The following is a 12,500-nucleotide window of genomic DNA, read 5'->3' on the forward strand; positions in this document are numbered from 1 at the left end:
GTAGATTAATTATACGTAGGAGCACCATATATCTCAAGCCATATAACTGGGATTCTGGTAGATATGCTGCTGTTTAAATTGAAGTAAAGGAACATTACATTTTGACAAGGGACTTTATAAATTTTAGAAGTTATTATATGTATTTTATTTACGTGAAATCATCAACATGCGAAAATAAAGCAACTGTATACTTAGTAATGATCAAATTTAGCTGGTTTTAATCTCCGCTTCTGGAAAATAAAACAAGTTGATTGACCTTACGAAGATATGCAATTACGATCTTGCCCACTTATTGAAGATGTTCCCTTTTTTTCTTGGCATTGCAGTTCTTTTTTTAAGATTGTAAGGAAAGTACTTAGATATTTGAGGCAAGTGTCCCTTGATAATAGTATATATATATATATATATATATATATATATATATATATATATATATATATATATATATATATATATATATATATATATATATAGATAGATAGATAGATAGATAGATAGATAGATAGATAAATATATTCACGTATATATTAGTATAGAGATATATAGAATATATGTGTCCAAGTATATTATTATATATCTATACATATGTGCATATATATATATATATATATATATATATATATACATATATATATATACTGTATATATACATACACGCGTGCACGCTCGCACACACATTTCACAAACCCCCTTTAATGCAAAAAGCAACAATGAAACAAGTAAGTTAAATGTGGTTAGTGATTACCGTAGAGTCTTACATACCAATCCTCATTGTATTTAGAATTCCTACACACTTTGGTCTAATTCCTAATGATATACAGAACAATCAACGTATCCTGAAAATTGAACACTGATTAATTTGAATTTTTACAATTGATGAATTTCATATTAATTAAGATTACAGTACAGATATAATGACGTCACTTTTTTTAACAGTTATCCATGTTACAAACCTATATGATACTTAATTCGTTGAGTTTCTGTTTTCCAGGTAAGTTGACCTATATATTTTAATATTTGTTAACAAAGATTTTATTGAGATTTAAGAGAAACACTAATATTCTTAAATACTTTTAGGGGGTAGAAAATTAAGAACTTTTTGACATTACCTATTTTATTTTACGAAATTTTCTCTAGGTGTTCAAAACTTGATATGAGCTTTGAAATTAATGAGGATAACCTGTAATTTTATAGTTCTATGATTCACTCTTAAAAGGTATAGCCCCATGTGTCTATAAGTTTTTTTCTTTTTATTTTTTTTATTCATAATCAAAATACGTGTAATATCTTTATTCATGAAAGTCGTTTTTCCTTACAATGAATAATCAAACGACCCTACTTCGAATTAAGTATTAGTTGGGCGTTATTGAAAGCATGATTACTGGGAAGGACATCGCATTGTTTTGGCTTTTTGTAATATAACGTTATTGTTTTTATAATTGTATTTATACAAACCTTGTTACATCTCTGCGACTCATTTCTACTTTAGAAGAAATGCTTTCGTATGTATGCCTGCCCTCTGTTTCCTAGCCTTCTTTAGTTCGAATCATGGTTGGGAAGGAGGCTTTATTTATTCCTTATCTGGCATACTACCGTGTTTTCATCATCATATCCTTCTGCGCCTATTGACGCAAAGGGCCTCGGTTAGATTTCACCAGTCGTCTTTATCTTGAGCTTTTAATTCAGTACTTTTCCATTCATCATCTCCCACTTCGCTCCTCATACTACTCAGCCATGTAGGCCATTGTCTTTCAACTCCTCTAGTGCCTTATGGAGCCTAGTTGAAAGTTTGATGAACTAATCTCTCTTGGGGAATTCGAAGAGCATGTCCGAACCATCTCCATCTACCCCTCACCATGATCTCATCCACGTAAGGCACTCGAGTAATATCTCTTAATTCTGTCCTGTCAGGACGTTTTAGGACATAAAAAAAATCTAGTTTATTGAATCTATACCCCCAATTAGGATGATTTTCTAGGATAAAAAGAAAATCTATATTTTATTGAACCTATTACACCCCATATGAGTAAAATTAAGAAAGATATTGATGTTATTCCGTTTTAATCTAGTCTATCTCCTTCAAAGGAAGTGTCATGGTGCCCCCATTCTTGATAAAGGAATGTTCATTGGGATTCCGCTCGCATATTAATCATCGTGAATAGTGATGTGACAGTTCTCTCGTACATTGATGGATAGCTTATAGTCTCGCAGGTCAGAGAGAGAGAGAGAGAGAGAGAGAGAGAGAGAGAGAGAGAGAGAGAGAGAGAGATTAGATATAAATTCGTAATGGATGTATCATAAATGTGACACTTATTGTTTTTTATTTTACTGTAACTAATACAAGTTATGAACCAGAAATTTCAACTCAAAATAAATAGAAAACTTTGATAATTGAGGACAATAATAGTAGGAATAAAGTAAAATCGTTTGAATATTTTTTCCTAAATATCTTTACCAAGATTTCCACCCCCAATTAAACCACTTTATTTTATTCGTATACTTTTTGTTGGCTTCCAAGGAGCCAACAAACTATCTATTTCAATCACCAAAACGTATCCCAAAGTAATAAAAAAGTATTTGTCATTTGTTAGCCATTGTATTCTAATAAGTCTAGTTTATTCCTCATATAGATTCACAATAGATGTCTTTCAGACGTGATGTACCCAATTGATAGACGAATCAGAGATGATGATATTATTATTATTATTATTATCATTATTATTATTATTATTATTATTATTACTGGTGTACGCGACCCATCAAAAATTACGGCTAAATGTTCAGATAGATACGCACGCGCACGCACTCAGCTGTCATTAAGGTGGGACTATTCCTCCTCCCCCTCTCAAGGGACAGGGAGATCTGAGCGTGACCATATATATAGGTATATATATATATTTTTGGGCTCAAGCCATGTCGTCCTGATGGAAGTTCCTATAGGGTAGCTTCCTAGGGTATATTACAACTACGGCGATATTCCCAGAGAATTTACCTTAAGGTACCAGAATTCTAACTCCTGGAGCGAGTATCCCTCGTGAAAGGGATATCGCGACATATCAGAGGACGTATTCTAGACACGTCACATGGCAATCTACATCCTGGACAGAGATTTCGTCTCATAGGAGGTGATTGACGAGATACGAATTCGGGAAAGAAAAAGGGGAGCCGCTCCCAAGGCTTCCCTATCCCCCGATTCGTATGCGTGCCTGGCGCCAATCCCGGCGCCATCTGTATTCCTTTTTGCGTAGCTTAACAACTCGGTGTTTTTTCTTGTTTTTCTCGCAAATCTTGGATTTATTCGGCTTTTCATGGCTTCTTCGTCTTCGTTGGCCTCTGATAAGTTGAGTATAGTGTCTGTTATGTATAAATGTAGGCTCTTGGTAAAATTTTGAGTGATTAATAGGATTAATCTTTGATACAAGAGCCGTAGCCTACCAGAGGTGTCCTGGACACTGTCGCTCGCTAGGTATAAATTAGTTAGTCAGAGCGACATTCCTGGTTGTTTTGCTTTAATAAATTTTAGCTATTTAGCTTTACATAGGATTTCCTTTCGTGCTTAGTATTATTTGGCGAAGTATTCGCCATTCTGGCCTACGCTAGGCCATGTAGCCTAGTCGTTTGGTCCTAGTACTTCATGCATGATTTTGGTTTTTCCGAGTGTAATTAAAATTTTATTGAAGCTTTAGGCTATATTTTATACATTTTAGACTGTGTGGAATATTTCCAAGATTGTATACGTGTGAGTTTCGGTGAATTAGGTAATCGATTCTCTTGGTGCCTAGGCTAATTGCTTATGGAGCCTTAGTATACTTTATCATACTCCCCAGTTGCTTTCTTTTCTTCGGAGAAGGTATGCAATCCCTTTCCCTCTGTTTAAGCCTTGGGCTTATCCCTAAGTGGTTTTTTCCGAATTTATTTTCGATAAAACTATACTAGGGTGTTACTGTACCTTCCTGTTCCTGTAGTTATGGTTCAAGAGGGACAGAACAACAGAGTTTTTAGTCTGAGTCTGTGTTGTCTGGCTTGGGGCAGAGTCCCCCTCGCTGACCTAACACATACAAAGGGAGCTTAGCTCCCTTAGGTCACTACCGAAGGTTTCTGTAGTTATGATTCCTTCTTTTGTGATCGACCAGACTAAGTCCTGTTGCTGTTCTCGGGGGAGGATAAGTTCTTCCCTTGGGAGTAGCAACGCCTTCCTTGCTTTGGTGCTCTGGAAGCTGGCAAGTATTGCTGGCCTTTCCCCTTAGATCTCCCCTAGGCTAAGATAAGTTTCTTGGCTGCGGGTGATCTGTCACTAAAGCAAGGTTGGCAGGACCCTCTTGTCCCTTCCCCCTCTATCTCCGTAATGGCCTAGCCATTACTGTACTGTACCTTGCCGGCCGGCAGAGCTGGCCGGCAGGGGTCTTACTGTACTGTACGTCGTTCTACTTCTGGACCTAGTATAGGTTGGGATGTGGAATTGACTCAGCCCATTGCCGGCCGGCAGAGCTGCTGGCCGGCAAGGGTCTTATGTTTTCGAGTGCTGCCCGGACCTCTCTTGGTCCCTCATCCATGCCTGCCGGCAGAGCTGGACGGCATTGGTCAAGGAAGCCTGAATTAGTTTCTCCCCTTCCTTATATGCACTCTTTCGGTTGCCGGGCTTGGAGGTTGTGTACACTCTTATCCCGGCATCCATTCTATTTTCTTCTAGTGCTGTACCTGTCCCGGCTGCCGGCCTATGAGGCCGGCAGCTGGGCAGGTGTAGTTCTCTGGTTCTTTTGCTGCCGGCTGGCATCGGTCTTGTACCTTTGCCGGCCGGCTTATGTCAGCCCTTGTCTGCCGGTCACCAAGAGTGTGGCCGGCAGCTGGGTACTACCTTGTGTAGTTGCTGGCCGGCAGCCATTGCCGGCCAACACTGGCTGTTACCGGCCGGCAGTAGCTGCCGACCGGCACAGGCATTTGAACCAGAGTGCTGCCGCCCTATAGCTGTTAAGTAGTATACTTTAAAGCTAGTTGTGGTGTGTGCCGGCCGGCAAAGGCAGGCCGGCACACATCCCCCTTATACTGTACTAGTATTCTTCTGTATAGCATATACAGTAAGAAGAAAACTATAGTAAAGGTTTTGGTACAGCACTGTATCTTCTAACACTATTGTGTTTTCTTGCACAGCCCTTTGCTGTTGCCCTCAGATAGGAAGCTGAGTTCTTCCCTGTCTATTATCCAGGATTTTAAAATCATTGCTTAGGTGTGAGCTCCACCTGTTTCCTCTGGAAACCTTGCATTGGTTACTCTAGAAGAGATAAACCATTTTGATTTTATTATCTGGAAGGCTGCAGCAATGGGTTGTGAGGGAAACACAAGTGTGTGTCTTTCCTTTATGAATTGTTATGCTATAATATGCATATCCAGTGATACATAGTTCACTTGATACTCATGGAAATTTCTTCTCTTTACAGAAGGACACTCCGAAGTGGGGAAGTGCTTTCTGCAATGTCAGCAGCAAGAACCTCTGCGGACATGAGTTTTGTAGGAGACACGCAGCATACGCTGTCTCCAAGGATGATCTCCGGTATTGGGACCCTCAGGTATGTACTGTGTGCACTAACCTGATTAATGAGACATTTAAATAGCTAGGAAGCTTCGTACCTGGGTAAGGGGCTTCCAAAAGAACACTTCTGGCCCTTATCTTCCAAGTGAGAAGATGAGGGCGTATCCTTTCCCTAAGGCATCAGCTGATGCAGTGATTCCCCAGCCTCAAGAGGAGATCCCCTAAGTTCAGATCCAGGTGGATGCTGAAGTCGTGGTCGCGATGCAAGACATCCAGCTAAATGACAGGATGTCTGATGTGGACGGGTGTCAGGAGGAAGACCTCCTGGCAGAAGCCCAGGATGAAGTTCAAGCCCCTCTACATCGGCCGGTCTCCCAGTAGAGCTGGGACAGGCCCTCTCTTCTATTGTTGGAATGATCCAACAAATGCAGAAGGAGAATCAGGAGAAGGCGGCTGCAATGGAACTGCGAATGCAGTGCCTTGCAGAATCACATGGGCCCCAGAAAAAGCTCAATGTGAAAGACCTTCCCTTGTGCTCAGATGCTAACCCATGGAGGTATGCTGAGCACATGCCGATGACGACTGGAAAGATCGTCATCTCGGATAAGCTGGGCTCAGTTCCCCTGGAGGGTGGAATTCTGGCCCAGCAAGGCATCATATCCGGACTGTTATGTCCGGCTGAGGAAGGAACCAGCTTCAAAGGAGGAGACAGAGCCGAAGGAGGTCATAGTGATGGACCATGCTAAGGCTCAAGCTCTACTTTCATCCTCGATGAAAGAGAGGGGCTTCTCTAACTCAAAGGTAGCTGCATTGAATAGGAAGCTCCCTTCCTTTGTGTCCTCGCCTACTAGAGCCTTCCCCCTTTTACAGAAAGGGTTTCTGGCTGTACTAAAAGCAATCGAGGCCGGCAAGTCTTGCCCCTCCCTAGAGGAGTGTAAACCCTTGTCGCTGGCCCTGCCTATGGACCACAAAGATTGGAAGGACGTCCATCTTACGTTCTCAGTGGGAAAGTTGGAGGCTGATATTGCCGGACGTCAGTTCGGCAAGGACCTCCCTAAGCTGTCTGACTTTCTTTTGTGAAGTGAGTTCGATACAAAAGAAAGACTGACTGCCTCAATGTCTCTTCAGACTACTCTCGAGACGATGGCAAGTGACCCCAAGGTCCATGAAATGTTCATGGTAGTGGCCAAGCCTCATCTGGCCACAGTGACGAAGGACCTTTATGGCTTCGTCAAGGCAAGGAGAGCTTGTAGGGAGTTCGTGTTTACCTCGGCTACGGTGAGGCACGAGCTAAAGAAACTAATCTCCTCCAACATTTGGGGAAAAGACCTTTTTCCCTACCGACTTGGTCAAAGAAGTTGTTGATAAAGCCGCCTTGGAGAATAGAAACCTTCTCCAGAAGTGGGGCCTGGCTATCAAAAGAAAGTCTTCCCCGGATGAGGGTCCTCAACCAAAGAGGAAGACTATGAGGACTAGGCTACCGTCTCGGCCAGCCAAGCCTCTTAGACAGCAACAGCAACTGCAATTGCCATTGCCCCCAGTGCCCCAGATCGTGGCACAAACCCTGACCACCTTTCAGTGGGTACCCCAGGCCGTGTCGACACAGTCCACGGCATTCACCCCAGCGTTCGAAGGGCAGTCTACTTCCTTTCGAGCAAAGCCTAGAGGAGCAGCCAGAGGCTCGTCTAGACGCCCCTCAAGGGGAAGGGGATTCAGGGGTGGTCGTGGTCAGGAAGGCAAGACCTCAGGACGGCAGTCCAAGTGAGGTGATACCGGTAGGAGGGAGACTTCTGAAATTTCGGGATCGGTGGACCTTCGATCCCTGGGCCCACAGCCTACTCAAGAATGGACTGGGCGGGAGCTGGTACAGCACTCCACCCCCGTACCTTCGGTTTTTCCAACACTCCACCCCCGTTATGGAGGAGTACGTTCAAGAACTGTTGGAGAAAAAGGGTGAAGCCCATCAATTTCTAAGGGAGGCTGTTTTGTGTTCCCAAGAAAGACTCGGAAAAGCTCAGAGTCATTCTGGACTTGTCGCCACTTAACAAGTTCATAGTGAATTGCAAATTCAAAATGCTAACACTGCAACACATAAGGACCTTACTGCCCAAGAGGGCATATTCCGTCTCTATAGACTTGTCAGACGCCTACTGGCACATTCCAATTAGCCATCGACTCTCCCCCTACCTAGGGTTCAGGCTACAACGAAGACTATACGCCTTCGGAGCCATGCCATTCGGGCTAAACATAGCCCCAAGGATTTTTAAGAAGCTTGCAAGCGTAGCTCTCAAACAATTTCGCCTAAAGGGAATTCAGGTAGTAGCCTACCTGGACGACTGGTTGGTGTGGGCAGCATCCGAGACAGAATGCTTGCAAGCTTCCAGTCAAGTGATCCAGTTCCTAGAGTACCTAGGCTTCAAGATCAACAGAAAAAGTCTCGACTTTCTCCATCTCAAAAGTTCCAGTGGCTAAGATCCACTGGGACCTTTTGTCACACCGTTTCTCCACCCCGGCGAAGAAAAGGAAGGAGATAGCGGGTTCTGTCAAGAGACTTCAAGATTCCGAAAGGATATCAAGACACGAGCAGGAGAGAGTACTGCGCTCTCTCCAGTTTGCTTCGGTGACAGACCCAGTGCTAAGAGCACAGCTAAAGGATGCAATCGGAGTTTGGAGAAGTTATGCATCAAACGCGTGAAGAGATCTGAGAAGACCAGCCGCTTCGGCTAAGTACTCTTCTCAGGCCTTGGTCCCAAGCCAGACATCTAAAGAAGTCAGGTTCTTCTTCAGCCACCTCCCCCGTCGGTGACGATTCACTCAGACGCCTCGAAGGAGGGATGGGGAGGTCACTCTCATCGGAAAAAAGTCCAGGGGACTTGGTCCAGGCTATTCAAGACCTTTCTCATAAAACTTTCTAGAAGCTAGGGCAGTGCTCCTTACCTTAAAGAAAGTCTCCCCACGTCATTCGTTCCACATAAAGTGGTGATAGACAGCGAGGTAGTTGTGAGATACTTGAATCGACAAGGATCGAGGTCACCACCTCTCAACCAGGTGATGTTGGCCGTCTTCCGATTGGCGGAAAAGAAGAAGTGGTACCTGTCGGCAGTTCACCTTCAAGGAGTCCGCAATGTGACAGCGGACGCTCTATCCAGGTTCACACCGATAGAGTCGGAATGGTCCTTAGACGCAGGATCATTCTCCTTCATTCTGAATCAGTCCCAGAACTGCAGATAGACCTCTTTGCGACGAAAGACAACAAGAAGTTGCCCCTGTACGTGCCCCGTTCGAGGACCCCTTAGCGGAAGCAGTGGACGCGATGTCCCTCGACTGGAACAGATGGTCCAAGATTTATCTGTTCCCTCCTCACAACCTTCTGTTGAGGGTCCTCAACAAACTGAGATCCTTCAAAGGGTAGCGGCAATAGTGGCCCACAAGTGGCCGAACAGCGTGTGGTTCCTCCTGGCATTGGAACTGTAGCTGAAGTTTGTACCACTACCAGATCCAGTTCTGACCCGGCGAGTCCAGAAGTCAACTGTCTGCGCTTCATTACAGAAAACCCGGACCCTGCAGTTCATGATTTTCTCTCCCTAGCGGTGAGAAAGCGTTTCGGGATTTCGAAAGCCAGTATAGACTTCCTTGAGGAATATAAGTGCAAATCTACTAGAAGGCAATATGAGTCATCTTGGAGAAAATGGGTGGCCTTTTGTCAAGGCGAAGATTCCGCAGGAGATCTTGACAGACTTCTGCTTATCTTTTTTCCCCACCTCCATGGTCAAGGGTTGGCAGCGAACACGATTTCAGCGTGTAAGTCTGCTTTGACAAGACCCATTCTATATGCCTTCCAGGTCGACCTAGGTAACGAGATCTTTAATAAAGTCCCGAAAGCCTGTGCTAGGCTCAGACCTTCAGCACCTCCAAAGCCCATTTCATGGTCTTTAGACAAGTTCTTCATTTCGCTTCTCTGTTGAGCAATGAAGAGTGTGCGTTAAAGGATTTGACACAAAAAGTTATTTTCCTATTTTGCACTCGCGTCCGGGGCCAGGGTTAGTGAGATTGTAGCCTCTCGAGAGAGGCAGGTCGTGTTCAGTTCCTGGATGGGGAAGAACTGAACCTGTTTCCGGATCCTACGTTTCTCGCCAAGAATGAGTTACCCACCAACAGGTGGGGTCCCTGGAGAATCTGCCCTCTGAAAGAAGATGCATCTCTATGTCCAGTAGAATGCCTAAAGGTCTATCTTCATAGAACTTCAGACTTCAAGGGTGGTCAACTATTCAGGGGAGAAACATCAGGCTCAAATTTATCTCTGAATCAACTCAGAGCGAAAATCACATATTTTATTCGCAGAGAGGATCCTGACAATACACCCGCAGGTCACGATCCGAGGAAAGTTGCCTCATTCTTAAATTTCTTTAATTGTATGGATTTTGAACATCTCCGTTCATACACTGGCTGGAAGTCTTCCAGAGTGTTTTTTCGCCACTATGCGAAGCAAGTAGAGGAACTAAAAGAGATCTGTGGTAGCAGTGGGTCGCGGTGTTAACCCTACTGTTTAACTCTGCGAGGAACAGTGGTCTTAATTGGGACGATTAATTCCAGGGTGAGTGTGTAGTTACATACTGTACTACAAACTAAGTGAGGGCACTGTGTTGCCCATCCAGACTGTTCCATTTCCGAAGGTGAACCTAGCATAAGTGCAGACATGTGTGCCGAGCGTTTCTAACGCTAATGTCATTGATTTGTAATACAGGCTTTTATGACTTTGATACCTCGGTATCTTGAAAGTGGCATCTAATGTTTTTTCTTTCAGACAAACAAGCTCTGTTTACTATCATACTTATGCTTAAAGTTTTAGGTTATCCTCTTCTTATATATATATATATATATATATATATATATATATATATAATTGTGGTTAACCTGTCTATTTATTGCCTGTCAATAATCTGGTTCTTGAGTACCTTGCGTCTCCTTCACCTGTGTCAATTTATTGGTATAATTGAGCATTCATTCTATGTACCTTATCTGGGATAATTCTAATAGAATTGTTCCTTTATGCAAGCTATGTTGCATTGGTTTTCCTCCTATGCGGATATAAAACCTTTGTCCAATACAAGTATTGTGCGGAAAACTGGTCGATATTTCATATTGACGCAGTGGTCCTTTACAAACTATGCTTTACTTAATATAGGGCGAGACCACTATATTAGCTTGCCTGGTATTCATACATATATATATGTACTCTTCGAGACTTTTCCAGAGTCTAGTAGGACTCTTCCCTGTAGGGGGCAGGAAGCTCTAACATAGTTTATAGTTAGTTGAAAAGATGTATAACGGTAACATCTTAGGTCTCTAGGTCTAGTCGACCGGGAAAAAAATTACCTCCGGGGAGTACGGCACGTTCTGAGAATCCACAGATACAGTAATGCTCTGGTACACTTCCATCAGGACGACATGGCTTGAGCCCAAAAAACGGATTTTGAGCGAAGCGAAAAATCTATTTTTGGGTGAGATGGCCATGTCGTCCTGATGGACCCGCCCTTGCCTTTCTAAGAAAGGGCTGTAGGACCCCTCCCTACATACAGTATCTGTAGCACCTCGTGTACGCTACAAGGAATACAGATGGCGCCAGGATTGGCGCCAGGCACGCATACGAATCGGGGGATAGGGAAGCCTTGGGAGCGGCTCCCCTTTTTCTTTCCCGAATTCGTATCTCGTCAATCACCTCCTACGAGACGAAATCTCTGTCCAGGATGTAGATTGCCATGTGACGTGTCTAGAATACGTCCTCTGATATGTCGCGATATCCCTTTCATGAGGGATACTCGCTCCAGGAGTTAGAATTCTGGTACCTTAAGGTAAATTCTCTGGGAATATCGCCGTAGTTGTAATATACCCTAGGAAGCTACCCTATAGGAACTTCCATCAGGACGACATGGCCATCTCACCCAAAAATAGATTTTTCGCTTCGCTCAAAATCCGTATATATATATATATATATATATATATATATATATATATATATATATATATATATATATATATATATATAGATAGATAGATAGATAGATAGATAGATAGCAACACTTGCTCTTTATTGGATAAGGGATATTATTATTATTATTATTATTATTATTATTAGTTGATGTGCAGGTAATGGAAAAGCGGATACCGCTGATACATTAGGAATATTGAATTTGAGGTTAGATCTATAGGCTCCCCCAAACACCCCATCATTAGCTCACAATGATGGTGAGGTTGCAGCGACCAAAGGAACCAACGAGTTTGAGCGGGACTTGAACCTCAGCCTGGCGACCACCAGACAAGGACGTTAACTGCAGACCATCGCAAACCTAGCTCACAATGATTGTGAGGTTGCAGCGACCAAAGGAACTAACGAATTTGAGCGGGACTCGAACCTCTGCCTGGCGATCATCAGGAAAGCCCGTTACAATTAGGCCACCACAACCGTAGCTAGCAATGATGGTAAGGTTGCAGACACTAATGGAAACAGTAGAACTTGGGCGGGTCTCGTACTCCCATTTAACAGATTGCCAGGCAGGAACGTTTCCAATAGGCTACAACGGTCGTATTGGAGAGACTTTTTTTTTTTAGTCTAATTTACCTTCATTCCCACTTTCTTTCTAACATCTTACTGAGCAGCCTCTTTTAATTACTTCATGTATCTCGGTCCTGTATTGTCTTCCTGGTCCCATGCCGGGTCATATGGTCCAGATTTTACAAAGGATATTAGGGCTTAAGATTTGCATGCAAATCGCAAAAGTTAAAACAACCATATCCCAGTGAGGACCAAGTTAAGATGTTTAATTTGGCAAACTCCCCGAGATAATAAAGAGCAAGTGTCTGACTATATATCAACATCATCATCAGCCGTTGCTAGTTCACTGCGGAACAAAGGCGTCAGTGAACCTTTCACTTGCGTCTGTTTATGGGCTTTCGGTGCTAGTCTACGCCTGTA

The 12,500-nt window shown here is 43.2% G+C and overlaps 1 protein-coding gene across 1 annotated transcript in view; it reads left to right on the forward strand.

The window, feature by feature from the left end:
- Positions 1-1,825: 1,825 nt before the first annotated feature.
- Positions 1,826-12,500, forward strand: part of LOC137632423 (uncharacterized) — a 124,163-nt gene continuing 113,488 nt past the window's right edge. The window contains exon 1 of the mRNA XM_068364356.1: positions 1,826-1,870. Within this exon, the coding sequence (XP_068220457.1) occupies positions 1,826-1,870 (45 nt within the window). The remainder of the gene's footprint in view (positions 1,871-12,500) is intronic.

This window comes from Palaemon carinicauda, chromosome 41 (genome assembly GCF_036898095.1).
Source record: "Palaemon carinicauda isolate YSFRI2023 chromosome 41, ASM3689809v2, whole genome shotgun sequence".
In the NCBI taxonomy this organism is placed as follows: domain Eukaryota; kingdom Metazoa; phylum Arthropoda; class Malacostraca; order Decapoda; family Palaemonidae; genus Palaemon; species Palaemon carinicauda.